This window comes from Phyllosticta capitalensis, assembly GCF_038381095.1.
Source record: "Phyllosticta capitalensis strain CBS 128856 chromosome Unknown BKA78scaffold_5, whole genome shotgun sequence".
NCBI lineage: Eukaryota > Fungi > Ascomycota > Dothideomycetes > Botryosphaeriales > Phyllostictaceae > Phyllosticta > Phyllosticta capitalensis.
In genome coordinates, this window is record NW_027117443.1 from 2,762,086 (window position 1) to 2,785,946 (window position 23,861).

A 23,861-nucleotide genomic window follows, 5' to 3' on the forward strand; every position below is an offset into this window, starting at 1 on the left:
CGGGGAACACCACTGTCTTCCTCTGCCGGGCTTGAATAATAATAATGCTAAAAACACAACAGCCGGCAGCGAATAATTGCAAACCTCCGCGGAAGAGCTGTCGCTGGCCCTTGCGAGATGCGACATTTTCGAGACCTCGTTAGGAGCGAGCGAGCTAGCTGCATGACCAAACTCGCTCAACCTGCCGACACCTCTACCACGCCCAGGCCCGGTCTCGTTTTGCTTCACACAGCCAGTACGGCACAAGAGCTTTTCAGTCGCCGACGCGCAACACGAACGCGAATTCCGTGTACGTGCCGCCCTCGTTCCGCCTTTGCTCCGCCCCGATCCCAGCAAAAGCTCGGATCCTGTCGAGTCCATCCGCCGGCCGCCAACAACCCGACGCACGCTGCGAGTGGTGAAATGCTTGTGGACTCGTGGCCTCTTTTTGCTTGTCCTGTCATGTGCTGCAAGGCAAAAATTCGACATTATTCTTACGGCATGCCATTACAGAGCAGCTTGCGAGTGCGTGGGCTGCCTGGCAAGCTGGCAAGCTGGCACAAGCACTGGCGTCTGGGTCTGACATGTGATTTTGTCGGTGCGGCGGTCGCGATGACGTCGGTTTATGTGCCGACTGGTTGACATGCGCCGCAGCCGACGACATGGGCGACCACGGGCAGCCAAAGGGGAGAAATTGGTTGAAGATTTGATCAGTGCTCCGCTACTGTATGCTGCTGCCTATTCCTCAACCGCCTGTTGCTCTCTCAACGCCGCTCAGACACCCCTTCAACAATACCTCCGCGCACCACAACTGGAATCAAAGACACGAAGACCAAACCCCCTAGTCCACCCCCTCCATGTCCACGTCGCCATCTCCATCACCATCACCCTCACCACCAACCTTATACTTCGGCTCATCAACGCTGCCCCAGCCAACCCCCTGCCGCCCCCTCTTCTTAGCACCATCCGCATCACCCCCCTTCCCCTCCCCCTCCTCACTGCCGCCACTCCCATTCCCATCACTCCCCGCATCGGCGCTCCTGGAGTGCGCGTGCCCCAGCCCCTGCCCCTGCCCGCGCCGCTGCTTGCGCGGCTTGCCCTCGTTCTCCTTGAGGCGGTGCAGGATGAGGTCGACGGCCGCGGCGCTGTAGCGGCGTTTGTGAGGGCTGCCGTCGCCGTCCCCTTGCTTGGCGCTGGCGTCGTCGCCGTTGATCGAGACAAAGGACGACGTTGATGACGCCGTCGAGTTGAGCGACGAATTGCGCCGGTGCGGCGGCGTGTAGGGTGCGCTTTTTGCTTTGCTGCTGTTGCCATCGTGCGGGAAGGGGTAGGGCGACGAGGGCGCCTTGAACGGCGTCGCGCGCGGGTTGATGCTGCTTTTGCGGGGTGGCTCTGCGAAGTGCACGTGAGCGGCACTGGTTTGACTGATGCCCGAGCCCGTCGTTGTTGCAAAGGCAGACTTGATGGCGGATGTGCCAGTGGCAGCAGTGACAGGGCCGCCGTTGCCGTCCTTCTCGACCTCCCCATGCGCCGCCTTGCCCGGCACAAAGACGCTGGTCTTTGGGCTCAGCGCCGCGCTCTGGACGCGCTTGTGGCCGCGCCCGTTCGTCGATCCAATACTCAGCGCCGCCTTCATGGCCGTAGAGACGGCGCTCGTGGGTCCAACGTCGTCGCCCTCGCCGTCCGCCGCCGTGGTGGTGCAGACGGCCAAGTTCAACGACGGCCGCCCCAGCTCCCACTTCTCCGGAAACACGCCCGGCGCCACCTGGCCCGTCTCGTCCTTTGACGGCGAGTGGGTTCCTCCCGCCTGCTGCTTCTCCTTGTCGTAGATGTAGTGATGCGTGCCCATCTCGTCCACCACCTCCATCGGGCCGGGCCCGCCGTGCGACGACCGCATGGCGCGCGAGAAGCGGCGGCCCGCCGCGTCCCAGTCGGCCCATTCGTAGTCGTGGCCCTGCTGGTTTTGGTACAGGTAGGCGTACTGGTAGGGGTCGTTGGAGAGGAGTGATGGCGCGAGCGCCGCGTACGGCCCCTGCGTGTCGCTGGCTTGCCATGCCCACAGGTCGTCCGACGTCGTTTCCGGGTCCAGGTACGCGCTGGGCGGGATTCCCTGAGGGTAGTGCGTGTAGGGGTTGGTATGGGTGTGGGCGTGGGTGTGACCGGTGGCAGGGAAGGGCATGCTGCCAGCGTACAAGTTGGCGGCGTACGCGGCCATGACGGCGCCAGGATCAGGAGTTGCCTGGTGGTGATACTGGTGATGGTGGTGGTGTTGATGCGCCGCCGCAGGAGGGGGCACCCAGCCGCCAACATCCTTGTCCAAAATGTCGGCCTGCACGCGCAAGATGCGGTCCTGGACGCTGCGCAGGCTCTCAAAGAGGACCTGCTGCTCGTTCTCGCAGTTGCGCAGCGAGGTGCGGGCGCGCCAGCGAGTCTGCTGGAGCTTCTTTTTCTGGGCGCGTCCGAGGCCAGCTACCGCTGGAGCTTTGGTGTCGGTTTCGTTGTTCGTACTGCTGTTGTCACTGCCATCGGCTTGGAGCGCAATCTTGCTGCTGGCGTTGACTGTCAAGCAGCGCTCGGCGTCGGCGATTTTGGAGTGCAGGCCGTCCATGATGATTTGGGTTTTTGAGAGGGCCGAGAGGATGTACTGGCGCTGCTGATGGAGGTAGGAGAGCTCCATTGTGTGCTTTCTTCGTTTTTGGCAATTCTAAGAAATGAATACTTGGGCCAGAATAATGATGGTAGTCCTAGCTCTTGAACCAGCAACAGCCCACAGTCAGCCTCAACGACAGTCGTCTTGCGGGTAGGAAGTGCAGCGAGGAAATGAACTGGGACGTCGAGACGACCGCACGACGGAGGACATGTCCGGACAGCGCAGCCGGCTGCCTTTCTGCTGGGGAAGAATAATAACGGCAGTCCGGGTACGCAACAAAGGATGCTCGTCGTCGTCGTCGGTCTGCCTTGTTAGCCAGCACACAACGGCCGCAAAAGAATGAAAAGACGGGGGATGTAGGGCACGCGCGCGCGCGCTCAAGCAAAAAGCCCACCCGACGCATCATGGCAGCCGAACTGCCGAGCAAGTTCGGTTTCCGTCGAGCAGCGTCCGGGACCGAAAACAGAACCATAGGAGGAGCGTGGTCCATTGTACCCGTGGCTGTGATAAAGAACAGCTCCTTGCCAAATGCGGAACCCCGCCAAGCCCGTGGGCGAGCTGGCGACAACGCTGTATGCGCACGTTTGATAAAGGGCGTGAGTGGCCAAGTCTTGGAGAGGCTGAGAGCAGCAGACAATGATGGATGTGGTCGTAAGTCACGCTGTGGGGGAGGTGTTGTTAGGAGTTGTAGGGTGCGTCTTCTTCAGCCGGCATTGTTGGTCTTGGTGCAGCAGAGGAAAGTGTCATTTAAATTTTTCCTTTTGGACAGCGCAGGAGGTCCTCGTCGATGGTGTTCGTCTATTCAAAATTCTGCCGGTGATTTCAACGGCGTGAAAGCAATTTGCGAAAAGGACCAAGGTGTTGAGAGTTGCTGGAGTGGAGTCTTCCATGAGGTGGTTGAACAGGGCGTGTCACGTAGAGAAATGTGTCCGCGGCGGAGCGACCTCACACTACGCGCGAATTGAGCATGCAACGCAGAGAGAGTGATGGAAAAATGGTTATTGATCGGTTCGAGATGGAAGTCCAAGTCGACGACTGCCGTGTCTTCGACCGGCGGGGTTCGTCTGAGGTGGCCCAAGCTCCAACGGGCCTCGGAGAAATTCCGCAGAGGTGAGAAAGGCGGTCAGCAAAGACGGCGGCAGAAAAGTCCCCAGACCCACAACCACGCATCGCAACCGAACCTCAGCGTCTCTTCGATCAATCATATCTGCCCAAGCCACCATGAGTAAACGGACTGCGACGACTGATGGAGAACAACCACCGGAAAGGCGCCAGCCGAAGCGTCCCAAGCTGGACGCACAAAAGGGCCCCCCACCAAAGGCTGAAGAAATCGTCTCGAGCAGACAGCTCTCGCAGCTTCTCACTTTCCAGCAGGGTGCCAATCAGGAGCTGAGAAATGGTAAGGCTCTATCCGTGGGTATATAATTGTTGCTAACCCCACCAGGCATTCACAGCTTCAAAAAGTTCCTCGAATCCATCCTCTACCCCACCGACGACTCGTCGACCGGCCGGCAAAGGGCAATCCTTAGAGACTTTCTGGACTCGCAAAAACCCCGAATCGCAGACAATGACACTCCCTACCTCTCAAATGTCATGCAGACGTGGAGCTATGCTGTACAGTCGGATTTGGACCAGCTCCACTCGGCCGTCGTCGCCGTGCTCGCGCTCCTGCTCAAGACGCTGTCCAGCCACATCGATTTTCGTGAACAAGGCACTCAACTTTGCCGTACAATTCTCCAAGTCTCGCAACTCAAGCTGCTCTCGCGCGGGCTCAACGCGCCCAAGCATAAAGAATACATCATCTCGCCATGCCTCCGGCTCTTGACGGAAATGGTGGGCTTTGACGGCGGCACTCTGGCCAAGCAAGTCTACTCGAAGCGAGACTTTACATTTGACGCCAAGGCGCTGGCGCGTAATCTCGGTCTATGGAAGCCGTCCGAATCTCCCGAAAAGGACAGGCTGCGGCCATCCATCCGCACGAATGCTGTCAAATACGTCTTGGCGCATTTTAGAACCCAAGACGAGGGCGTCAAAATTGACATGTTGAAGCAGGTGGTTGTAATCAGGGCGCTTTTCGATCACATCAGAGATGATCCGCCAGAAATCGCGTCCGAGATTCTGCAAGTCATCAAGTCCCACGTCGTTTCCGATAGGGAGATTCCCAAGGCGAGCAAGGGCTTCATGCTGTCCGATCGCGCTCTGTCAAACATTGCATCGCTGTATCGGATGGAGCAAAACCTCGAAGAAGAAGCGAATGAAAAGTCAATAGACATTGTGGCACATCAGTTCTTGCTCCACGTCTGCACTTCTCTCGAGGTTGGTGTCGTGCACCCGTCCTCGGGCTGGTATCCGCCGGGTACCGACAGAGACGGCGAAAAAGGCGACCAAGAAGACTCCGACACGATAGACCTGGGGCTGGATTCTCTCGACTGGTATGAGCGTTATAGGGGTCGCGTTGTCATCAAGAACCCCACTCTGGCCAACTTCATTCAAGTACTGCGACCTTATGCCAACAAGCTCGAGCAAGAGCTGCTCTTGGCCATCTTTGATGCCGTTCCCGAGCTCGTTGCAGACTACTTTTTCAAAAAGACCAACTTTACGTTTGAGCCCAAGCTCACCGCCACGTGGATTGGATACTCGTCATTCCTCTTTTCCGCCGTTCACTTGCCGATACCCAAACATTTCGGACGCAGAGACGGCTACGCAAATGCGCCGCCCCCTGTCTCGCTCGCCATTGAAAGCATTCTGCCTCAACCGTTGACGCAAAAGGTTCTGACAAAGTGTCTGAACCAAAATTCCAATCTGATTACTTTCTTTGTCATTCGTCTGCTCACGGTTGCCTTTCAGAAGCTGGATAAGGCGCTGCGAGAATTCAAAAACGCATCACTTCAATTTCCACACACGCTCTGGGACCAAGCAGCCGACCGTCTCGTCAACGAGTTCCGCCAGCGGTGTCCCAAGATGAAGGACGTCATCCTTTCATTCCGAAATATCCCCCACGACCATCTCATGCAAAGAGAAGCAATCACGCGTCTGCTTTCCATGTATTACCTACTCCTCCCGCAGGTCGCGCTGGACGAGAAGTTTGACATTTCACTGCCGCTGACCAACATACTAAAGACGTTGGAAGAAGAGACCGATTCCAAGGAAGACCGCGAGGTACGACTTTTGGAGCTGAGCCACATTGTGCAGATTGCTCGCAATTCTCCAGACATGCGCTGGTGGCAAAAGCCAGAGAGCCTGCAGTTTTCGCCTTTTACGTCTGTGCTCAAGGTTCTCGCGTCTTCGGGGGACGGGACCTCGTCTCAGTCCATTGCTCAGCTGTTGGTGTCCGTCGTGCGGGACCACGCCATTCTTCAGCTCGAGACCCGGCCCTCTTCGTTTGACGCTCTCGTGGCAAGTCTTCGACTCCCTGAGCAAAAGGTCTCGGACAATAGCGTGTTTAAATTCTTGGATGAATGCTTTGGCCGATTCGTGAGAAAGCCGCTCAAATATCAAGATGATCTGGAGGCCCTTGGAATCAAAAATCTTTCCAGTTGCAGCCTCTTCCTTGCCACGATTTTGGAACAGTGGCCTTTTGTCACCAAAGCAAAGAGTGGCGACGCCGGGGCTGTAGCGGAATGGCTATCTCGATTCCTTTCGCTACTGAAAAAGGTGGGCGAAGATGAGAAGCTGCTGCAGTCAGTGCTTGGCGGTATCCTCAAGGAGTCGGATGGAGCGTCCTGGAAAAACGTACTTTCCAATGCACTCGAATCTAATTCAGACGAAGTTGTACCACTTTCTGAAGACACGATCGAGCAAAAGGACAACAGCCAGGACGGTACCCAGGGCGCGAGCGAAGACGATGAAATATCCCTGGAGTTTCCCCCTGAAGAGGATCAAAACCACAATGGGCTCCACCGCTGGATTCAAAAAGAGGTCGACGAGGCCGTGGAGGATGGGAACATTGGCGATCTCCTTCTGTGCCTTTGCTCGACACACGTTGCCATTCGGAAACAGGCCTTGAGCAACATCCAGAAGCTCATGGCCAAGGTTCAGGTATGTATCTCTTGTTCCCGGAAAAGGCGAGACTAACTCGAGTAGGCATCGAGCTACGAGGAACGAGAATTCCTCTATCTTTTGCTTGGAGAAGTCGTCGAGACCAGCCGGCCAATCGTCGACTCGAAACCGTTGCCATACATAGCCGGCTCCTTTGCAGTCAGCGCAGTCCAAGTACTAGCCGACCCGGCGCACATCATGTATCCCAAGGTTGCGGCCTTCATGACCAAAGGGCCATCCTGGAAAGTCTCGCGACTGCCGTCGTACTGGGCGGAAAAGACGCTGCTCAACCCGCCCGAAGGCGAAGACGACGCCTACTGGCAAGAAGCCAGCTGGCTGCTGAGCTACTTCGTCGACGGGCTGCGGACGGCCGACGACATGGAGATTTTCCGCGCCCGCGGCCTCTTCGAGCGCGTCTTGGTCCTGTACAGCCAGCCGGACGCGCGGCGCGATATCAGGGACAAGATTCTGCGCCTGTGCATGCGCGCCGCCGCCGTCGACGGCAGCACCACGCTCATCACGCGAAGCGGCATCATCAGCTGGATCCGCATCCACCTCGCCGACCCAAAGACCGACAAGAAAGCGCTGAGGCGCCTGCTGGAGCGCCTCTGGGAGACGTGCGACCGGGCAAAGGTGGCCGAGTGGAGCGGCGGAGGCGTCGAGAAGGAGGTGGAGAGGATGCTCAAGGAGCCTTGATGCAGTCGGGCTTGGCTCGCCATGAATGAAAAAAAGGCTCTGTTCGAGGGTTGCTGTCCCTCTTCCTGATGACCGCCGTCCAATTGCACGCGAACACCCGTCTGATGTGTCTGCGTTCCTGCACGCGAGCGGAAAGGGAACCAGCAGCGCCAATGACGTCGTGACGCGGTGACTCGGTCTTGACTGTCAAACATACATGCACGTGGAGTCTCGTGCAATTGTTTCAACCGCGCCATTGCTTTGCCGTGCTCGTGCTCTCTACCAGCCAATGTAGCTGCATTGAAGAAGCGCCATCGAAGAAGCGCAATCCCGATTCTACACATGCCACCCTCACCGTCAGCATTGAATCGTTCCAACTCAAGAAGTCCTTGACGTCGTCGTCGTGATGGACCCCCTGCTATGTACAGACGTCAAGCGATAGGTAGGGCGTACACCAATGAGACATGCATCGAGCAGAGCTACACTGTCCAGCCCATGCTGCACCAACACGTGGACCACATGAAACTCATATAAGATACCCCGCATACTGATGAGTCTGCCTCTGCGGTCTGAGACTCTTTGCGCCGGCTAGCCATCATGGCGACGGAGTTTTCCATCAGCAGTATCTCGTGGAGTCTGCGAAGGGACTGTGAGTGTGCTTTTGTTGCGACTTGCGACTTAGCCATCTATTTACCTACCTCGGCCATTGCACGGTAAAGGACATGGTCGACTGATGAAAGACAGGCAAAGAGTACGCCCCGCAGCTGATTCCGCAAGGCAAGCAAGCTTCTGTTCACCTCCCCTCCATCCCTCGCACCAACCACACACCCAACTAACCCCCTCCCCCCTCCGCACAGTCGAAGCCCTCCACATCGCCTCGCGCGACTTCGAAGACGCGCTTTTCCTGCCGGTCCCCGACACGCCGCTGCGCGCCGCCTACGAGCGGCTGGTCGGCCGCTGCTACGCCAACCTGCAGGAGCTCGAGGGGCTGCTTGGGTATCGGCGTCGTAGAGGTATTGCTGCTGAGGGCGTTGCGGGAGCGCTGGAGCGATTGAGGGGGAAGTTGGAGGAGGATGCGGGGGCTTGGAGGGAGTTGGGGAGGGAGGTGGAGGGGAGGGAAGGGGATAGGGGAGATGTGGATACGGCGACGCCTGTGGGCGGGAGTGAGAAGCATTTGCAGCCGTATGTCGAGACGGTGGTGGATAGCGAGGACGAGCCGTTTGAAGAAATTGCCGTCCCAGTCGAGACAGAGCCGCCGTCGCCTGTCAGTCCTGTTCGAGAGCGCGAGAATGAGGACGAGACAGCCGGGGAGCATCCGCCAGTCGGTCAGCGGAGTCCACCGGCGAAGAGGATGAACCCAGGCCGTCGGTCGTCTCGACTGGATGGACAGCGCCCTCGACGAAGCTCGCAGCGCACTGTTCCGATTGATGGCCAGTCTGTGTGGAGTTCTGCGGCGGACTGCGGCGGCGACGCTCCAACCGACCAGCGCAGACGTGTCGCGCGACGGGCAAAGAAGAAGGAAAAGACTGTTCATGAGCTCCAGGACGAGATTCGGCGCGAAGAAGATGCGCAACGAGGCCAACGGCGGACCAGATTCGAGCAGCAGCAGCAGCAGCATGACAGCTGGCAGTTTGCTCGGCCGCCTCCCCACACGCCGTCGCCATATCTTGATGGCACTCTGATGATGCCGTACCCTTACCCCTACCCGTACCAGTACGCAGCGCAGTACACGGCGGCGTATCCCTTTCGGCCCACCAGCTATCCCGCGGCCACGGCGGCTGGCTGGCAGAATGGCTACCAACCGTATCCCTACGCTGTGCCAGGGTCGCCGGCGCCACCAACGTCTTCTCCAAGGCGGTGCGGGTGCGCAAATGTAGCCGACGTTGACCGTGTGTTTTATGTTGATGGAATGGGGGTCGCTCACCTTTGTCTTCATGTGTAGACATGTGTAGAAATAGTAGGTAGAAGTAGAGATGGATGCCTCAGGCTCTCACTACATGACTCGGAGTGCCAAGGTTTGACATGTTTGCGGGAGCTCCTCTCCCACCGACGCAACCTGAACCCACCACCAAAGACGACGACCACCACGACCTCAACTCACCTCCTCTCGCACTCGACCCGATCCCTCGCCCCTCGCCTCATCCAACCACTTCCCGTCACTCTTGCTCAACACCAGCTCAATTGCTTCTCCCCGAGGCCCCTGTGTCTCCCCCTCCTCCCTCACCGCCCACCGCCCTCCGCAACACTTCTCCGCGACTGCGTGCCACACCTCCCGACTCCCCGTTACCGGCGCACACCAGGCCCTCGTCAACATCGATTCTCTTCCAACTCTAATCTCTTTGCATCTCACCCACCTTGCCTCTGCCAAGGCGGCGTTGACCTGGCCCACCTCACCTGTCATAGCTGGCAAACTCGCTCCCCGCGCTACCTCGCTTCTCAATCGCTCCCACGACATCATCTTACTCGAGCAGAACGCCGTCGCATTGTACGCTTAATCGACCCATCTTCCGACCTACCCTTTCGACGAGCGCCCTCTGAGGGAGCTCGTCCCACATCATGCCGGTCGAGATTGTCCGCTACACCAAGGAGCAGTTGCTCCACTTGAAAGACTCGCCTCTGGTGCACAAGCCCGATGGGCTGCCCTCGATTGAACATTGGATGGAGTACGTGGGCCCTCTTGTCTCGTGGTGGCACTGACCTGACACGTTTGCAGAGTTCCGCAAGAGCAGCAAACCACCCAGCGCAAAGGTCGCACACAGGGTGGCCGAGGCGACGACCAGTCGGCCAACCAAGAAAATGGCGCCCAGCGTCACTCGCTGTTCCCGGGGAAGCACTTGACCCGACACTCTAGCACAGGTGCGTCCAGCCGAATCCCGCCGCGACCACAAACGTTGACAAATAGCAGCGCCCGAAGACATTGTGCTTGGACCGCCCAAGACCGCTTTTGCCTCATCCTCGCGCGCCGCAAAGTCGTCCGAACATGGCGAAAAAGACGACGAAGTGACGGCCGAGCGCGTCAACATTCGCGACAAGTTTTTCAAGGAGCGCGAGAATGAACGCAACAAGAACGGCGCCGTCAACGGCCGCCGTGCGAACCGCGAAGAAGGGGAGGGCTGGACCAACGTTCGGGGCCGTAGGACGTCGTTTCCTGCAGAAGACGGCGAGCGGCCGCAGCGCATGGGACGCTTTGCTCGCGAGACGGATGGCGAAGAGACGACGCCTCGCCGCAAAAAGTTTGAACAGCCCTGGGGACGCGAAAGCACGGAAAAGGAGGGCGAAGGTACGCATAAAAGCTGGCGCGATCGTCGAGACGACAGATGGAGCCGTGGCAACGAGCGCATCGAGGAGGATCCCGAGTGGATTGACGCAGCGCCAAAGAAGAAGGACGAGATTGGCATGGCGCGCTTCAGTCGCAACAAGGGTCCCGAATGGCTCAACGACGATCCCAAGGACGACAAAAAGGTCCACACGCAAGAAGACTTTCAGCGTTGGAAGGAGCGCATGAAGGCTGGGGCTGCGGTTGCCGAAGACAAGGAGAACACGCCCGAGCCCCCATCGGCCAAGGACACGCCCGTCTCGTCAAAGCCCATCACTCCCATGGTTATTGAAGGCAAAGACATGTTTGGCATGTGGGGCGCTGCAGCCGTCAAGCAGTCCGAAGCTCCTTCGACAACAGAGGGAGCGCCTGTTCCCAAGGCCAAGCCGCAAAAGTCGTCCAAGTTTGCCAAACTCTTCAGCCCGCAGGAAGAACAGATGCCGCCCCAGCCTCCCCTGGTGGAGCAGCAGCCGCCGCCAACGAGCCAGATACCTGCCGACTCTGAAGACAAGGAGGGATTCCAGCGCATCTTGAATTTGCTGAGCAATTCGAGCATCAGCCAAGGGCAACAATCCCCTGCCCCCAACGGCCGGAGTCAAGGCACCCCTGACCGCAACACAATTCACGCGCAGCCACAGCCCACCCGTCACCATCTGTTACGGTCACGCGAAGAAAAGGCCGGCTTCATCGAGTCTGTCTTGTCTCGCGGCACGCCCACGGATTTCAAGGGTCCTCAAGGGTCCTTTGGTCCCTTTTCTCCTGCCACGGATCCTGGACAGGAGCAGCCGATACGTCCTGAAAGTATTCGATCTGGCGAGGAGCGTCTGGGACGCGCGACTCCCAACAGCAATGGCATGCATCAGTTTGGCATCCAGGGCATGATGGGACCTCAAGGCCAAGTTGCTCCGCCAGCTACACTTTCGCGCGACAGAGAATTTTTGCTAAATCTCATGACTGGTCCTCAGCGCAACACTCCTCCTCAGCCTACTCAGGCCCGACCGCCCCCTCCCCCAGACATGTTTGCCGGTGCGTTCATGGATAAAAAGGTGCCCTTCATGGAGCCTCCGGCCATGGGCGTCCCGCAGCCTCCTCGAGGCAATCCGCCGCCGGGCTTGTTCGAGGAGCGCCAATTCCCCGAAAACGACGTGCGCTACCAACCTCAGCCGCCGCGGAGGATGCCCGAGAACCCTGAAATCGAGAATGCTATGCGCCGCGCCAGCCGCTTCAACCTCCCCATCCACCTCGACGACCCTGCCATTGCTCACATCCAGCGTCGCAACACGGCCGACGGCGGCATGCCCAGGAACCAGACTCACAACATGGGCATCCCGCAGCAGCCACCCCCAGACCAAATGTGGACCATGAAGCCGCCCGGTCTGCAGCAGCCCGGCATGCAGCAACAGCCCCAAGAACGTCCAAACGCGTCCATGGCTCCGCCTCCCGGATTCCCTGCGTCCAGCACCGGCCCGCAAGTTCGCGGCCCTCCTGGCTGGCCTCCGGGCATGGGCCCGCCGCCCTTCAGCGCCGGTAACACTCCTCTCGGCCACCCGGGCTTGCAGCAGGTCCAGCAGGTCCAGCGCGGCCCTCCCGGCGGTGGTCCTCCGGCTGGAGGCATGCCGTTCCCCGGCCAGGGTCCGCCGCCCCACGGCTACTTTGCGCCGCCTGGTCCGCCTCCCGGCCCGCCCCCTGGCTTCGGTGGCCCTGGCGGTCCCATGGGTCTCGGCATGGGCGCTGGCGGTGGTCCTCAAGGTCAACCACCACCAGAATTGATGGGCATGCGTGCGGGCGGCCCGCCGCCCGGCATGATTGCTGCCGCCGCCGCCGCCGCGCGAGGTCCTCCTCCTCCCCATCCTCAGGGTCCAAATGGCTTCGACATGTTTGACCGCAGCGGCATTGTTGGTCGCGGTAGTGTTGGTGGTCTTGGTCAGCAGCTGCCGCAGGCGGGCAACAAGGGTGGATCTTATCGTCTTTGATGATGATGATGATTTGCAAAGCGTTTTTCTTCTTCTTCGTGCTTTTTTCCCCTTCTTCTCTCTTCTGTCCCCTGCACCAACTTTTTATTTTGTCTGCGTGTCTTCTTTCGCGATCTTCATTTTGCTGCATACTGGGTCAGGCAGGCAGCTGCGGCAGCGAGATGCGGCCAATCAGCCAGCCAGCGGGGATACGATGACTACTACAGCACGATGGGGGCTAGGCGCGGCCGGTGGGAGTGGGGGAAAATTCGGGAGGGGATTCTTTCCATTGAGAGATGATCAATTCACACACACACCAAAAATTTATTTACTGCTTCTTCTTCCTCTTGTCTGCTGCCGCCTCCTTTTGTTGTTTTGATTGAGTCTTGGTCTTTTCTCTTCTTTGCGAATGCGGTCGGGTGGCTTGATCAGACATGTCTTCTTTCCTGGCGTGTTCTTCGGTGCGTACCATATACTACTGCGCGCGGCATGGAATGCTTGAATGAAATTGGGTATGAGGGTTGTTCGAAGGTGCGTGCGTGCGGTGAAAGAAGCATCGAGGCAGGCAGGCAGGCGGGCGGGCGGGCGGGCATCATCGGCATCATCATACATCATGGGATGGGTACAATGTTTTTCATGGATTGGAATCGGTATGGTATGGGATCGAGGTCATCAGTAGGCCCTCCTGTTCTTGGCTGCTGCTGTCTTTTTTATTTTTCTGTTGTCACGTCTTTTCCTTCATTCTTTGCTCTTTCTTTTCCTTGTGGCTTGCTTTGCCTCCCTCCCTGTTTGTCACTGTCTGGATACTGGGGTGGTGGAAAAATGAAAGGACGAGGGAAGGTCGGATAATTGGAGATGGGCAAGGGGGCCTGCCCGTGTGCACGGAGTGGATGAGCGTGCTGCTCTCCCTCTCTCTCCCTCTCTCTAACAAAAACGGCGGATGGCGGATGGCTGCAGGCTGATGGCTGATGGCTGATGGTGGGGGGGTCGGTCTCTGGGTGTTCTTCCTGCTTTCTCTCTCGACTCTTCTTGCCCGCCTGTCGTCGATCAATCAGTCGAGCGTTATTGTTGTCGCTGCTGCTGCTGCTGTCGTTCTACCTGTGGTTGAAGTTTCAGTTACCTGATGAGCGTCTTCGTCTCTCTCCCATCCGTCCATTTGTTTTGGGGCTGTCCTGCGAAAAAGATGCCGTGACTAGGTAGGTTGGTTGGTTTTGGCAAGTGCTGCTGGTGGTGGTGCTGCTGCTGCTGCTGCTGGTACTACACACGGCAACTCGACCTGCCTTCCTGCCCACCTTACTGGCCTGGACTGGCTGGAGTAGGTGGCATATTCCGGTCGTGCAGACGAGAGGTATCTGATGATGATTGAGTAGGTCGGTCAGCGGGTACGTAGGTAGGTCAGAGACTGTCTTGGGTCCTGGCTTGCTTTTTGATTTCCGGTGTGCGTCTACCTCTTTCCCTCCCTCCCCCCTTTCTTCACTTCGTGTAAAGGTACTTCTGGCATTTTAGTTTTTTAACCTTTGATTTTGCTTTTTCGATCTAGTGTCGTTTGTGATATGATGCGTGACGAAAGGTCTTATTGTTCCCTTGTTTGCGCTCTGCCGATTCCCTACTGCGACTACTGCAGTGTCTCACCCTGTTTATGGTTCTCCATTATTCTAGCCCTGTCGGGCGGAGACCCTTGTTTCTTTGTCTTGATCTCATAGATATTGGCGTCTCCTACGCCTACTCAATCAATCAAGTCTGATTCACCGATTCTTGCTTCATCAATGTGCTTTTGTTTTGCCCTCTGGCTGGCTAGGGGTTGAAGTGCTGTAGGGCGTAGACTCAAGTGGTTAGTTGTTCGGACGTACCTAGGTGCGTGGAGCAAGCAGATGAAGTGGAAATGTAATTGGATGAAGGAGTTAACAGAAAATCGTCAAAGGCCGCTACGCTTTGGGTGATGGAGCAGCTGGAAGGGGAGATGGCGATAGACGCTCGAGCCCCTTGAGTAGAGATGTGGGATGCGAGTGCGGTACGGTTTTGAGTGGATGGGTGAGGTAATTATAGATAGTCGAACTGGGAGGCCTGGAGAGCTGCGTAAAAGGCTCGAACAATGTTTGTCTGTGGTCTGATTGGCTCGTCCCTTCTAAAAATTTATCTAAACTGCAATTTCTTGGGCTAGGAATAGGGGTACATACCTAGCTCCGAGTTGCTCTACTAGGGGTCAAGTATTAACAATATAGCATAGTAAGTAAAGAAATCTAGAGCATGCATCTAGCTCTAGTATTATAGAATAAAGGTAGATTCACTCTCCTTTCTTCGCGTTCGCGTTCCTGGATACTATATCTACGTATATTTTTAGAGGCAGACTTTTAGACGGTGCGAGTACAGAAATAAAGGATGCTGCTAGAATCTAGATATTGAAAGACGTCGCGATTCTAAGGTAGAGCAGGGGAGCAGGGAAGGGATGTGCTTCAGAAGTGCTCACTTGAAGTAGGTAGCTGCGTGCGTATCTGGGTAATGTAGATGGTGACTCTATGACTTGGTGTTGATGGCGCTTTCGTCCCACCTCTCTCTCTCTTTGTGGGAGGGACGAGTGATGCATGCCTTATCCTTCTACCTATGTACTGACCTGACCCACCCATCCTCTACTAATAGCCATCTTCTGCGGTTCCCCTTCCATACAGACACCTCTCCAACGCGCCTCCATCACAGATTAAACCCGCCATGCTCAGCCGGCTCGACAAACCGCCAGAGCCCCGCCTCCCTCGCCGCCTCCTTGACAACCTCCACCTCGTCCATCGTGACCGGGCGATTAATATCCTTATACCGCTTCTCCTCCTTGCCCTCCTTCCCTCTTCCCTTCTTGCCCACATGCGCCCGCGGAAAGTACTGCTCCATGACATGCACCATCAGGTCCGCGCTCACGTTGTGCGCCAACCACCGCATGATCTGCACGCCCTCGTCCGCGTACCCCGGCATCACGAGGTGCCGCAGAAGCACGCCCTTCTTCGCGATGCCGTCGGGCGTGAAGATGAGGTCGCCGACCTGCGCGTGCATGGCCGCGACGCTCTCGCAGGCTGCTTCGCGGTAGTTTGCGGCCTTCAGCAGCCGCTTCGCCGTGCGCGGCTCCCACACCTTGAAGTCGGGGAGGTAGATGTCGACGATGCCGTCGAGCAGTTCGATGCTCTCGAGGCTGTCGAACGCGCTCGTGTTGTACACGATGGGGATCTTGAGGCCCATGTCGGCGGCGATGAGCACCGCCAGCACGACCTGCGGGACGACGTGCTCGGGCGTCACGAAGTTGACATTATGGCAGCGCCCCGTCGTCTGCAGCTTCAGCAGCCACACCGCCAGCTCCTCGGGCGCCAGGTCAAACCCCGCCTTCTTGTGCGCAATGTCGTAGTTCTGGCAAAAGACGCAGCGCAGGTTGCAGCCGCTGAAGAAGACCGATCCGCTGCCGTGGACGCCTTGGAGACAGGGTTCTTCGCCAAAGTGCGGCGCGATGGTGTTGACGCTGACGCTTTGCCCCGGGATCAGGCAGTGGCCTGTTGTTTCGAAGCGGTTGACGCTGCAGAGACGCGGGCAGAGGTTGCAGTTGGCGAGGTGCGCGTACGCTTTGCTGCGCTTCTTGGCCGCTTCGATGGATGAGAGTTGCTGGTAGCGTGGGATGTATGGGTCGTCGATGAGGAAGGGCGGGGCGAGGTGGAGACGGCGATGGTGGTGCGAGGAAAGTGTTGGTTGATGGTTGCGACGTGCGAGTATGCGGCTCAGCCGGGGCGTGAAGAGCGGCATCGCGAAGGATGAGGCACGAATGGAGCGCGCATCACTAACGGACGTTGTGGTGGTGGAGGTTTGACGTGGTTGAAGAAAGGTGCGGCCTCCAGGTCCCCCGCGGACATGACGTCGCGGGGGAGGCGGCCAGGGAGTTGTGTATCAGTGCAGCATGATTGGCCAATTCCTTTTATTGTACAACCAACTACAATACAAAGCCACCCACACATGCACGTACTGTACAGCCGTCTGGTAGACATTACCACTTCATCATCCGTTGCGCCGTGGTGCTTGCTGCCAGCAATGCGCGCTCAACGCCAGCGCTGCAATGTTGAAAAACTCGAACAAAACAAAATGCAAACAAAATGCAAACAAAATGCGAAGATGAAAAAGAGAAAGCAAAAAAAAATTCGAACATGAGAGAGAGGCGGCAAGGAAAATGCGTCAGGCGAATCGAACGAAGAAAACAAATGAGAGAGCCGGGCTCGCCAGGCATGGCAAAAGAAATCTTGTCCAAAGGGAGGATTCTGGCTTTTGAAGTAAAGACCAAAGGTGACGGAAAAACGCTTTGCAGTAAAACATCAAGGGAAAAAGATGCAAGAAAAGGTGTGAAGACCAAACAAAAAGGATGCTTCGAACACAAGAATAGACGCATGCAAGCTGGCTTTTCAATAAGGGGCGGACTTCCACAGCAAATGTTCACGCCTTCATCTTTTCGCCCACCACGTCATCGCCCTTCTGAGAGCGTCTGACAAAAAAGCACACCATGAGCAAGAGCTCAATCGCCGCCGACGCAATGCCCAGCGCAAAGCCCACATTCTACGGTATGGTCAGCAAAAGCGCTCAGCTCGTTCCACTTGGACGACTCACCTGCTCCGTACACGTGCGCCAGTAGTCATGCACGCCCATAATGTCCTCGCCTTGGTGCGCGCACGCCCAGTACCCCAGACTCTCCTCGCCCTTGTGCTGCTCAAACACCTTGAAAATGGCGCAGACGGCCGCCCACGCGGCGACGAAGAAGACGCCTGCTCCGATGCGGAAGCCCTCCAGCCAACCGACGGGCTTCATGAAGCGCCGCCGCAAGCTGAAGCCCCACACGACGAGCGTGGTCAAGCAGGACGCGGCGCCAACGCCGAGGAGCAGCCACGACGGCAGCAGGTTGAGGTTGCTGGGCCAGGTCGGGTGGGCGTTGGAAGAGGTGTCGATGGAGCCGCCGAGCTTGAGGCCGCCGTAGAGGCCGAGGCTGTGGCCGATGACGATGGCGACGACGGCCGTGGTGACTGTGAGGCTGGGGATGAGGATCCACTGGGCCGTGTGCACCCAGGAGCGTTTGGGAGGCGCGGTGGGACTGCTGTCGTCGCTGACGCCGACTTCTGTCACCGTGGAGAAGCGCGATTTGGAGGCAACTGCTGGCGGGGGCGATGCAACTGGTGGCGACGCCCGTGGATCAGGGCTCAGGGGCACGTCGGACATTTTTTCGTGTGGCTGCGCGTGCACCACCAGCGTCGTTGTGCTCTCCATGGACGCGTCGTACGGATCGTAGTTGGAGCCGTAGCTGGAGCCGTACGGGACAGAGGCGACCGAGGCGTCGTGGGAAGAGACGCGGGCGTGTCCCTGGCTGCTACTGTACACGCTCGGACTCGGAGGGCAGTTGATGACGGGCTTTGGAGAGCTGATTTGCCGCAGCGGAGGGCCGCCATGGGCATTACCCCGGTGGCGTGCTGGGGATGCCTCTCTGTAGGCGGAGCGAGGCGAGGGTGCCGGCAGAGGTTCCGGATTGATCCATTCTTGCGGAGGCGGCCGTGGGCGCGGCGACGGTTGAGAACGGGGAGTCGATTCTTCGTCGATGAAGGGGAATCGAGGCTGAGGTGTTTGCCGGGGAGAAGATATGGGCGAGTATGGCGCAGGTGATGGCACTGGTCTTGGTGAAGGCGAAAAGGCCGGCGATGCCCTTGGCTGACGAGGTTCTGGTGAAAAAGCCGGCGAGTAGACGGGTCGAGAGTACGCAGGCGAGGCCCCTGGCCGCGGAGACTGCGTAAAGGCAGCGGGCGAAGACGGAGAAAAGACGTAGTCTGTACTAGGAGTTCTCTCTGGACGGCGCGGAGGGCGTCTCGGCTGCTGAGGCGAAAAAGACATGGTAAAGAAGGACTAGAGATCAACTCGTGTATGGAAAGCGACGACGCCAGGCGCAAGAAGAGCAACGACGAGGAGCAACTACTCGCCCGTCGGCTAGGCAGTCCAGGCATCCACATTTTCTAAAAGGAGTAGAAGGATAAAGGCCGGGACATTCCAGGCCGTATACCCACCTCTGCCGCAGCTAAAGACATGTGTGCATGCACGCCGGCGGGAGGGACCTGATTGGGACGTCAGACAGGGACACGGGAGTAGGGCTGCGGTCTAGCCCTGATGGCCTGAATTTGCTCTCCAGTTTCCATCTTCGACACAAGGCCATATAAGTCGACGTCTCTGCTTGAATCAAGCTTCCTCTCTGCTGGGTTGAAGCTGGCAGTTCAGGGGCAAAAAGTCGAACAAGCTTGAGGAGCGGACCGACACGAGAGTCTGAAACAAGCAATCAACGAGGAGACACATGACTGCAGCTGCAAACGCGTCGCCTGCGGTCATGATGGCTGTACCGTTTCAGGCAGGCCATTTTGCATGAGGTGGAGCCCCAGGGATCGGCCTGATTTTCAGATCCGCAGCCGAGCAGGCGAGAGTCTAGAAGACGAGAGGAAGAGAGCAGCAAACAAGTCAAAAACTCGATGAACCACCACAACGCCAGGGCTTGGAAAAACGAAAAATAAAAACGAAAACTCCCAGACGAGAGCAACGGCCCGCAGCCGTTTGCCGCCCGCCGCAAAACATCTGAAACCAGGCATATTTTAGAGCACGTCAGGGACGCGCGGGCACTGACGACAGGAAACGCCCGCATACTTGCACAGCCGCTGGTGATGCCATCATGTATCCAGATTTCTTTTGTATCAACAATTCTTCTGTCGTCATGGGCTCAGTCTCTCGACCCGCCATCCCGACTCCTCCTTGTCGTCCTTGGTGTACATGAAGCGGTCGTGCAGCCTGCTCTCCCTGCCCTGCCAGAATTCGACCATGTCGGGGATGACTCTAAGGCCGCCCCAGAAAGGAGGCACGGGAATCTGCTCCTGACCTTCGTAGCGCTTCTCGACGTCGCCGACGCGCTTTTCGAGCTCCTCGCGAGACTCCAGCACGCTGCTCTGCGCGCTCGCCCATGCCCCGATGCGTGACCCCCGGATCCGCGTGTCGAAATATGTCTGCGATTCGGCGTCGGTGAGCCGCTCTACGGTGCCTTCGACGCGCACCTGCCGCTCCAGGTCCTGCCACCAAAACGTGAGGGCCGCATGCGGGTTGGAGGCGACATCTGTGGCCTTGCGGCTCGTGCCCCAATTGCTGTAGATGACGAAACCGCGGGCGTCCAATTCCTTCAGATAGACCATGCGCGCCGAGACGCGGCCGCTGGGGAGTTGGGCGGTCGACAGTGTAACGGTCTCGGGATGATAGACGTTGGCGGCTTGGGCGTCGGAGAACCAAGTGTGAAATTGCGTCAATGGCGACGGCGAGAGGTCTTTGCGGTCGAGGGCGCCTTTTTTGAACTGGCCAGCCTGCGACGATTGCCCGCTGTCGCCCGGTGCGAAGATGAGCTTGTCCTGCGTGGGCTTTGCGCTGTGCAACATGGCGGCGGCTGTGAGACGTCTGCAATGGAATTTGACCGTAGATGGTGCCAAGAGACGAAAACTCAAGCGACTAGCTCGTAGAGTCAACATGCAGAGAAAATGGTGTTGAGGATGCTGAGGATTGGAGTGATATGGAGTGTCGATGACGCATCGAAGACGCCGGACCGACGCTATACCTTCCCGCTTTCACGAAACTTTCCCACGACACAACACCACCATCATGCCATCACTACCACCCTCGGACAACCCGTCTGTCGCCCTGCTCTCGCGCGCCCATTCCCCCACCTCCGTCTCGCGTATCCACACCGAAAAAGTCTCCAAAAAGCCGCTCCTCCTCCGACCTACTGAACCCGATGTCTCCAACGCCCGCGGCAAGCGCCAACGAGCCGCCCTCGCCCTTGCTCGCGACTCGCGGAAGAGCAACAAGCCCAGACCGCTGAGCGCAAAGCAGAAGCGCGCGCTGTGTCTGTACGAGATTCCCAAGGAGCGTAGGAAATACAGCTTGTATGTCGGGCTGCACGCCATGTGGTGCGCGTACATGCGCGAGGTGTTGGGACTGGGCGAGGGAGCATACGTGACGGCGGCGTCGGCTGGGCCAAAACTTGTGAGCGCAGACTTTCACGGCGCCTTGCTCGAGGTGGTGCGCAGCCGGTGCGTGGGTAGAGTCGGCGTCAAGGGCATTGTGGTCAAGGACACAAAATTTACATTTGTGGTGGTGACGCCGGCGGATGAGGTTAAGAGTGAGTTGCACAGTCGACGGGAGAGGCTTTTGCTAATCGACGCAGCGGTGCCCAAGGAACACACCATTTTCCGCTTCCAGCTGCCTCTGGTGGAAAAACAGGCCGAGGACGGTCCCAAGCCGCTGGTCTTTGAACTGCATGGATCGCAGTTTGAGAACCGCGCGCCGGACAGAGCCAACAGAAAATTCAAACAGCACTTTTCGCCGGACTTGTAGCGCGACCACATCATGCTGGAATACCACGGACCCGCTTGCTGGAATGACCCGAAGCTGGGTTGCAGATGGAATTTGGACGGAATAACGGAAAACGAGTTCTATCAACACCAGTCTACCAAGACGAGTTTTCTCAAGGGAAAAAAATGGCCAAGTCCACTCGAATCTACGCCCACTCAATTCAGCTTGTCCCTAAGCCCACCCATCTCGTGCGCAATGTCCGCCAACACATGAGCATGAATCCCGTACGGTCTCGGCAACTTTGGCTTCGTCGGGTCGCTCTTGTCGACCAAATGCGGCTCCTCTGCGCTCGAGTCGGCCGAAAACTCGCAACTTCGCACCTGGCAGTTGTCAAACGCCGTACCTAGATACTGTCAGCTCAACACACCACTCAAACCAATGGCAACGGCGTACCCTTCTCAGGCCTGAAGCCCGTAAAGTCTTCCAGCAGGTAATGCAGAAACGAGCCATGCGTCACCACCGCGACGACATCCTCGTCCCTCGTCCACAGCCACCTCCGCATCTCGCGCGCTCGCTGCTCTACCGCTGTCAACAGCGAAGCATAGATTCCCTTCTTGCTATTCCAGCCCTCCTCCACGGCGCCATAATCAATCTTGGCCCAAACTTCCTCGCCGACCGCGTCGTCGCCCGTGCTCAGCATGCCCGGCACCAGCGCCCGCAGTTCGTCAGCCGTCTGTCCGACGTCGCAGTCTTTCCACCCGATTTCTTGTGCCAGTGGGAGCAGCAGGAAAGGCACGTCGGGCCGCGCCAGGGCAGGTGTCAGCGATAGCGCGGCCGTTTGGATCGTGCGTTTGAGCGGCGAGGCGACGACGAGAGAGATGGAGGCGTGGTCGGTGAATTCGGCGCGCAGAGCGGCGCATTGTGCGTGGCCGAGGGGCGTGATGAGCGGGTCGCGCAGGTGGTGTCGGTTCTTTGCAATTGTTCAGTTTCAGTCTCGAAGCAGACGAATTTGCATCAGTTTTCTGACCTCGACATTGTGGAAGCCCTCGGCGTGGCGCACGAGGTAAATCGTCTTTGGCGGCATGGTGGAGATCGTCGTTCGTTGCGTCCACCTCAGTTGTCTGCGGTTAAGGTCGGTCGCCAGCAGAGGAAGAACAAAAACCCAACAGTCGGTCGCTTATAAGTGTCGTCGGGCTCGGGCTCCATCATGGGTTCGGCGCGGCGGCAATGATGACTCCACGGTGTCATTGTGAAAGTTATTCGAGAGCCTGACGTCTGTCGGGTCGGGAGAGTTCCCCAGCGAGCGTCGGCTGCTTTTCCTGTTCCTCGCGGCGGGATCTGCTCTGTGCGGCAACTTTGCCGACATCCGCAGCACGCACGAAGCTGACCCGGCGATTGGATTTTCCTAATCATCTGAAAGATTTACACCTCGAAGCCCATCTATTTAACTATCTTGCGCCTCTTGGACGGCGGAGAATGCTCTTCCACCTCCGTGACCACCTGATTAGTGAACAAGGACGCGCTGGCCTGCTTCCGGAGGAACTGTTCCAAGCCGGCCGCGTCCACCAGCGCGACGTCCAAATTGAATTTCCCAAGGTCCGTTCCTGTCGCGTCGGGCAAGGGAAGCGCGGGTAATAATGGAACTTGGAAGAGGCCGCACTCGGCAGCCTTCCTAGCGAGGTCTGCAAGATTCGTCATCATCGAAGGGTCGTGGGCGACGAGCTGCTGGGCGTGTTGCAGTTCCTCGTGCGCGCGGTGCTCAAAGGCTTTCTATTTGCTTCAACATCAGTTTGATCCGCTAGGAAGGACCGGCTTGACTAGGAGCAACAAGAGGTTCTGCTTACTCTGTAGGAAAGGGGCAGCGCTACGCAGGCGTAGTCCTGCGCGGGTCCGGCCATCATATCGCATGCGCTTTTCCAGTCCTACCAGAGAAGTGAGTTGATGAATGGCGATAGGGAGATGGAGACGACCAAGGCACGCACCCGTAACAGACTACACAGCGCGCACAGCCGGTTGAAGAACGACAGTGCCCGGTCCGGGCTAACTTGGTTCGTGGGATCCGTGGGCGCCGTGTAGCCCTCTCGATACAGCGTCTTCATCTTTTCCTGCGTTCCCTTCCAGTCAGCGGCAGCCTCCTGCTCCATCCCCATGATCATCCCCGTCGCCTTGCCCCCAACGCACCAGAGCCTCCCACGCTACCGCCTCCAGCCACGCATCCGCAAAACCCTCGTCTCCCGTCTCCAGCACTCGCGGCAGCTTCAGCAAACCACACTGCCGGTACGCGACGTGAGCGCCGCCGCTGCGCCAAAACGGCCCCGACTCGCGCAGGGCGGCGTGGATTTCGCGGACAATGTGCACGTCTTGCGATGGGGTTGATGGGAAGGTCGGGTCGTTGGGCCCGAGGGGAGGCGTCCATTTCGGGGGGTTGAGAAGGCGTCGTGCGATATGGACGTTGGGGAAGATGCCTTTGATCGGATTGTCCATTTGGTGGTCGGAAGAGGAAGGTTTGGCGGTTTGTTTCCGAGTTTGAAATGCATTTTCTTGGGTTTGTGATGAAGACTTGAAGAGGGGAGATTTTCGAAGATTCTTCCCTTCCCTTGGTGTGAGACATTTTACTTTCATTCCCCTGCATCATCACAGACATTTCGTGCGTTCGAACAGACTCTCCGCGAAGCAAAATTCTGGGTCAGTTCACTGTGTCGAAAGGGAGATGAGCCCAGAAAGATCGAGTCGCATCGGCTGGCCAGATTCAGAAAATGACTGCATGTCGGAGTCAGAAATTTTGCAAATCCTTCTCGAAAGTACCCTCCCACCATGCTGACGAAACACGCGTGAGAAAATCTCAATTCTCCGACATGCATTTCGAGAAAGATTTTGGTTG

General features: G+C 57.9%; 13 protein-coding genes across 13 annotated transcripts; 7 read left to right on the top strand and 6 right to left on the bottom strand.

Moving 5' to 3' along the window:
• Positions 1–9: 9 nt before the first annotated feature.
• BKA78DRAFT_315537 (uncharacterized protein) lies at positions 10–919 on the top strand. The gene has a single exon (XM_066888555.1). It carries the CDS (start codon positions 118–120, stop codon positions 619–621), a length of 504 nt encoding a protein of 167 aa, XP_066744879.1. The 5' UTR covers positions 10–117; the 3' UTR covers positions 622–919.
• Positions 821–2,656, bottom strand: BKA78DRAFT_296042 (uncharacterized protein; the record flags this gene model as incomplete). The annotated part of the gene is made up of 1 exon (XM_066886557.1): positions 821–2,656. One exon carries the CDS (start codon positions 2,654–2,656, stop codon positions 821–823), a length of 1,836 nt encoding a protein of 611 aa, XP_066744880.1.
• Positions 2,657–2,844: 188 nt separating this feature from the next.
• On the top strand, positions 2,845–3,646 carry BKA78DRAFT_143151 (uncharacterized protein). Its single transcript, XM_066882808.1, has one exon. The coding sequence runs from the start codon at positions 3,034–3,036 to the stop codon at positions 3,592–3,594; it is 561 nt and encodes a 186-aa protein (XP_066744881.1). The 5' UTR covers positions 2,845–3,033; the 3' UTR covers positions 3,595–3,646.
• Positions 3,647–3,850: 204 nt separating this feature from the next.
• Positions 3,851–7,363, top strand: BKA78DRAFT_296043 (ribosome biogenesis protein Urb1; the record flags this gene model as incomplete). The annotated part of the gene is made up of 3 exons (XM_066886558.1): positions 3,851–4,028; positions 4,074–6,667; positions 6,713–7,363. 3 exons carry the CDS (start codon positions 3,851–3,853, stop codon positions 7,361–7,363), a joined length of 3,423 nt encoding a protein of 1,140 aa, XP_066744882.1.
• Positions 7,364–7,647: 284 nt separating this feature from the next.
• BKA78DRAFT_143164 (uncharacterized protein) lies at positions 7,648–9,373 on the top strand. The gene is made up of 3 exons (XM_066882809.1): positions 7,648–7,991; positions 8,087–8,119; positions 8,200–9,373. Exons 1-3 carry the CDS (start codon positions 7,940–7,942, stop codon positions 9,282–9,284), a joined length of 1,170 nt encoding a protein of 389 aa, XP_066744883.1. The 5' UTR covers positions 7,648–7,939; the 3' UTR covers positions 9,285–9,373.
• A 525-nt stretch (positions 9,374–9,898) lies between these two features.
• On the top strand, positions 9,899–12,631 carry BKA78DRAFT_353261 (uncharacterized protein; the record flags this gene model as incomplete). The annotated part of the gene is made up of 3 exons (XM_066891525.1): positions 9,899–10,005; positions 10,056–10,198; positions 10,248–12,631. The coding sequence occupies 3 exons, from the start codon at positions 9,899–9,901 to the stop codon at positions 12,629–12,631; spliced, it is 2,634 nt and encodes an 877-aa protein (XP_066744884.1).
• A 565-nt stretch (positions 12,632–13,196) lies between these two features.
• On the top strand, positions 13,197–13,917 carry BKA78DRAFT_315544 (uncharacterized protein). Its single transcript, XM_066888556.1, has one exon. The coding sequence runs from the start codon at positions 13,229–13,231 to the stop codon at positions 13,457–13,459; it is 231 nt and encodes a 76-aa protein (XP_066744885.1). The 5' UTR covers positions 13,197–13,228; the 3' UTR covers positions 13,460–13,917.
• Positions 13,918–15,298: 1,381 nt separating this feature from the next.
• Positions 15,299–16,384, bottom strand: BKA78DRAFT_296045 (pyruvate formate lyase activating enzyme; the record flags this gene model as incomplete). The annotated part of the gene is made up of 1 exon (XM_066886559.1): positions 15,299–16,384. The coding sequence occupies one exon, from the start codon at positions 16,382–16,384 to the stop codon at positions 15,299–15,301; it is 1,086 nt and encodes a 361-aa protein (XP_066744886.1).
• Positions 16,385–17,083: 699 nt separating this feature from the next.
• On the bottom strand, positions 17,084–18,717 carry BKA78DRAFT_143187 (uncharacterized protein). Its single transcript, XM_066882810.1, has one exon. It carries the CDS (start codon positions 18,497–18,499, stop codon positions 17,207–17,209), a length of 1,293 nt encoding a protein of 430 aa, XP_066744887.1. The 5' UTR covers positions 18,500–18,717; the 3' UTR covers positions 17,084–17,206.
• A 145-nt stretch (positions 18,718–18,862) lies between these two features.
• BKA78DRAFT_315549 (pyridoxamine 5'-phosphate oxidase) lies at positions 18,863–20,224 on the bottom strand. The gene has a single exon (XM_066888557.1). It carries the CDS (start codon positions 20,155–20,157, stop codon positions 19,360–19,362), a length of 798 nt encoding a protein of 265 aa, XP_066744888.1. The 5' UTR covers positions 20,158–20,224; the 3' UTR covers positions 18,863–19,359.
• A 102-nt stretch (positions 20,225–20,326) lies between these two features.
• BKA78DRAFT_232389 (uncharacterized protein) lies at positions 20,327–21,022 on the top strand (the record flags this gene model as incomplete). The annotated part of the gene is made up of 2 exons (XM_066883794.1): positions 20,327–20,807; positions 20,853–21,022. Coding segments are annotated over 2 exons (651 nt in total), but the record flags the coding sequence as incomplete, so codon positions are not given.
• Positions 21,023–21,309: 287 nt separating this feature from the next.
• On the bottom strand, positions 21,310–22,064 carry BKA78DRAFT_233039 (histidine phosphatase superfamily; the record flags this gene model as incomplete). Its single annotated transcript, XM_066883812.1, has 3 exons — positions 21,310–21,383; positions 21,434–21,950; positions 22,008–22,064. Coding segments are annotated over 3 exons (648 nt in total), but the record flags the coding sequence as incomplete, so codon positions are not given.
• Positions 22,065–22,420: 356 nt separating this feature from the next.
• On the bottom strand, positions 22,421–23,464 carry BKA78DRAFT_353267 (uncharacterized protein; the record flags this gene model as incomplete). The annotated part of the gene is made up of 4 exons (XM_066891526.1): positions 22,421–22,750; positions 22,825–22,902; positions 22,963–23,085; positions 23,162–23,464. 4 exons carry the CDS (start codon positions 23,462–23,464, stop codon positions 22,421–22,423), a joined length of 834 nt encoding a protein of 277 aa, XP_066744891.1.
• Positions 23,465–23,861: the final 397 nt, after the last annotated feature.

Excerpts from the sequence above, each read along its gene's own strand:
- BKA78DRAFT_315537 (XM_066888555.1), top strand. The coding sequence starts at position 118 with ATGCGACATTTTCGAGACCTCGTTAGGAGCGAGCGAGCTAGCTGCATG.
- BKA78DRAFT_143151 (XM_066882808.1), top strand. The coding sequence starts at position 3,034 with ATGGCAGCCGAACTGCCGAGCAAGTTCGGTTTCCGTCGAGCAGCGTCC.
- BKA78DRAFT_143164 (XM_066882809.1), top strand. The coding sequence starts at position 7,940 with ATGGCGACGGAGTTTTCCATCAGCAGTATCTCGTGGAGTCTGCGAAGG. Across the intron at positions 7,992-8,086 it reads GTGGAGTCTGCGAAGGGACT|GCAAAGAGTACGCCCCGCAG; the intron begins GTGAGTGTGCTT and ends GATGAAAGACAG. Across the intron at positions 8,120-8,199 it reads CCCGCAGCTGATTCCGCAAG|TCGAAGCCCTCCACATCGCC; the intron begins GCAAGCAAGCTT and ends CCCTCCGCACAG.
- BKA78DRAFT_315544 (XM_066888556.1), top strand. The coding sequence starts at position 13,229 with ATGGGTACAATGTTTTTCATGGATTGGAATCGGTATGGTATGGGATCG.
- BKA78DRAFT_143187 (XM_066882810.1), bottom strand. The coding sequence starts at position 18,499 with ATGTCTTTTTCGCCTCAGCAGCCGAGACGCCCTCCGCGCCGTCCAGAG.
- BKA78DRAFT_315549 (XM_066888557.1), bottom strand. The coding sequence starts at position 20,157 with ATGTTGACTCTACGAGCTAGTCGCTTGAGTTTTCGTCTCTTGGCACCA.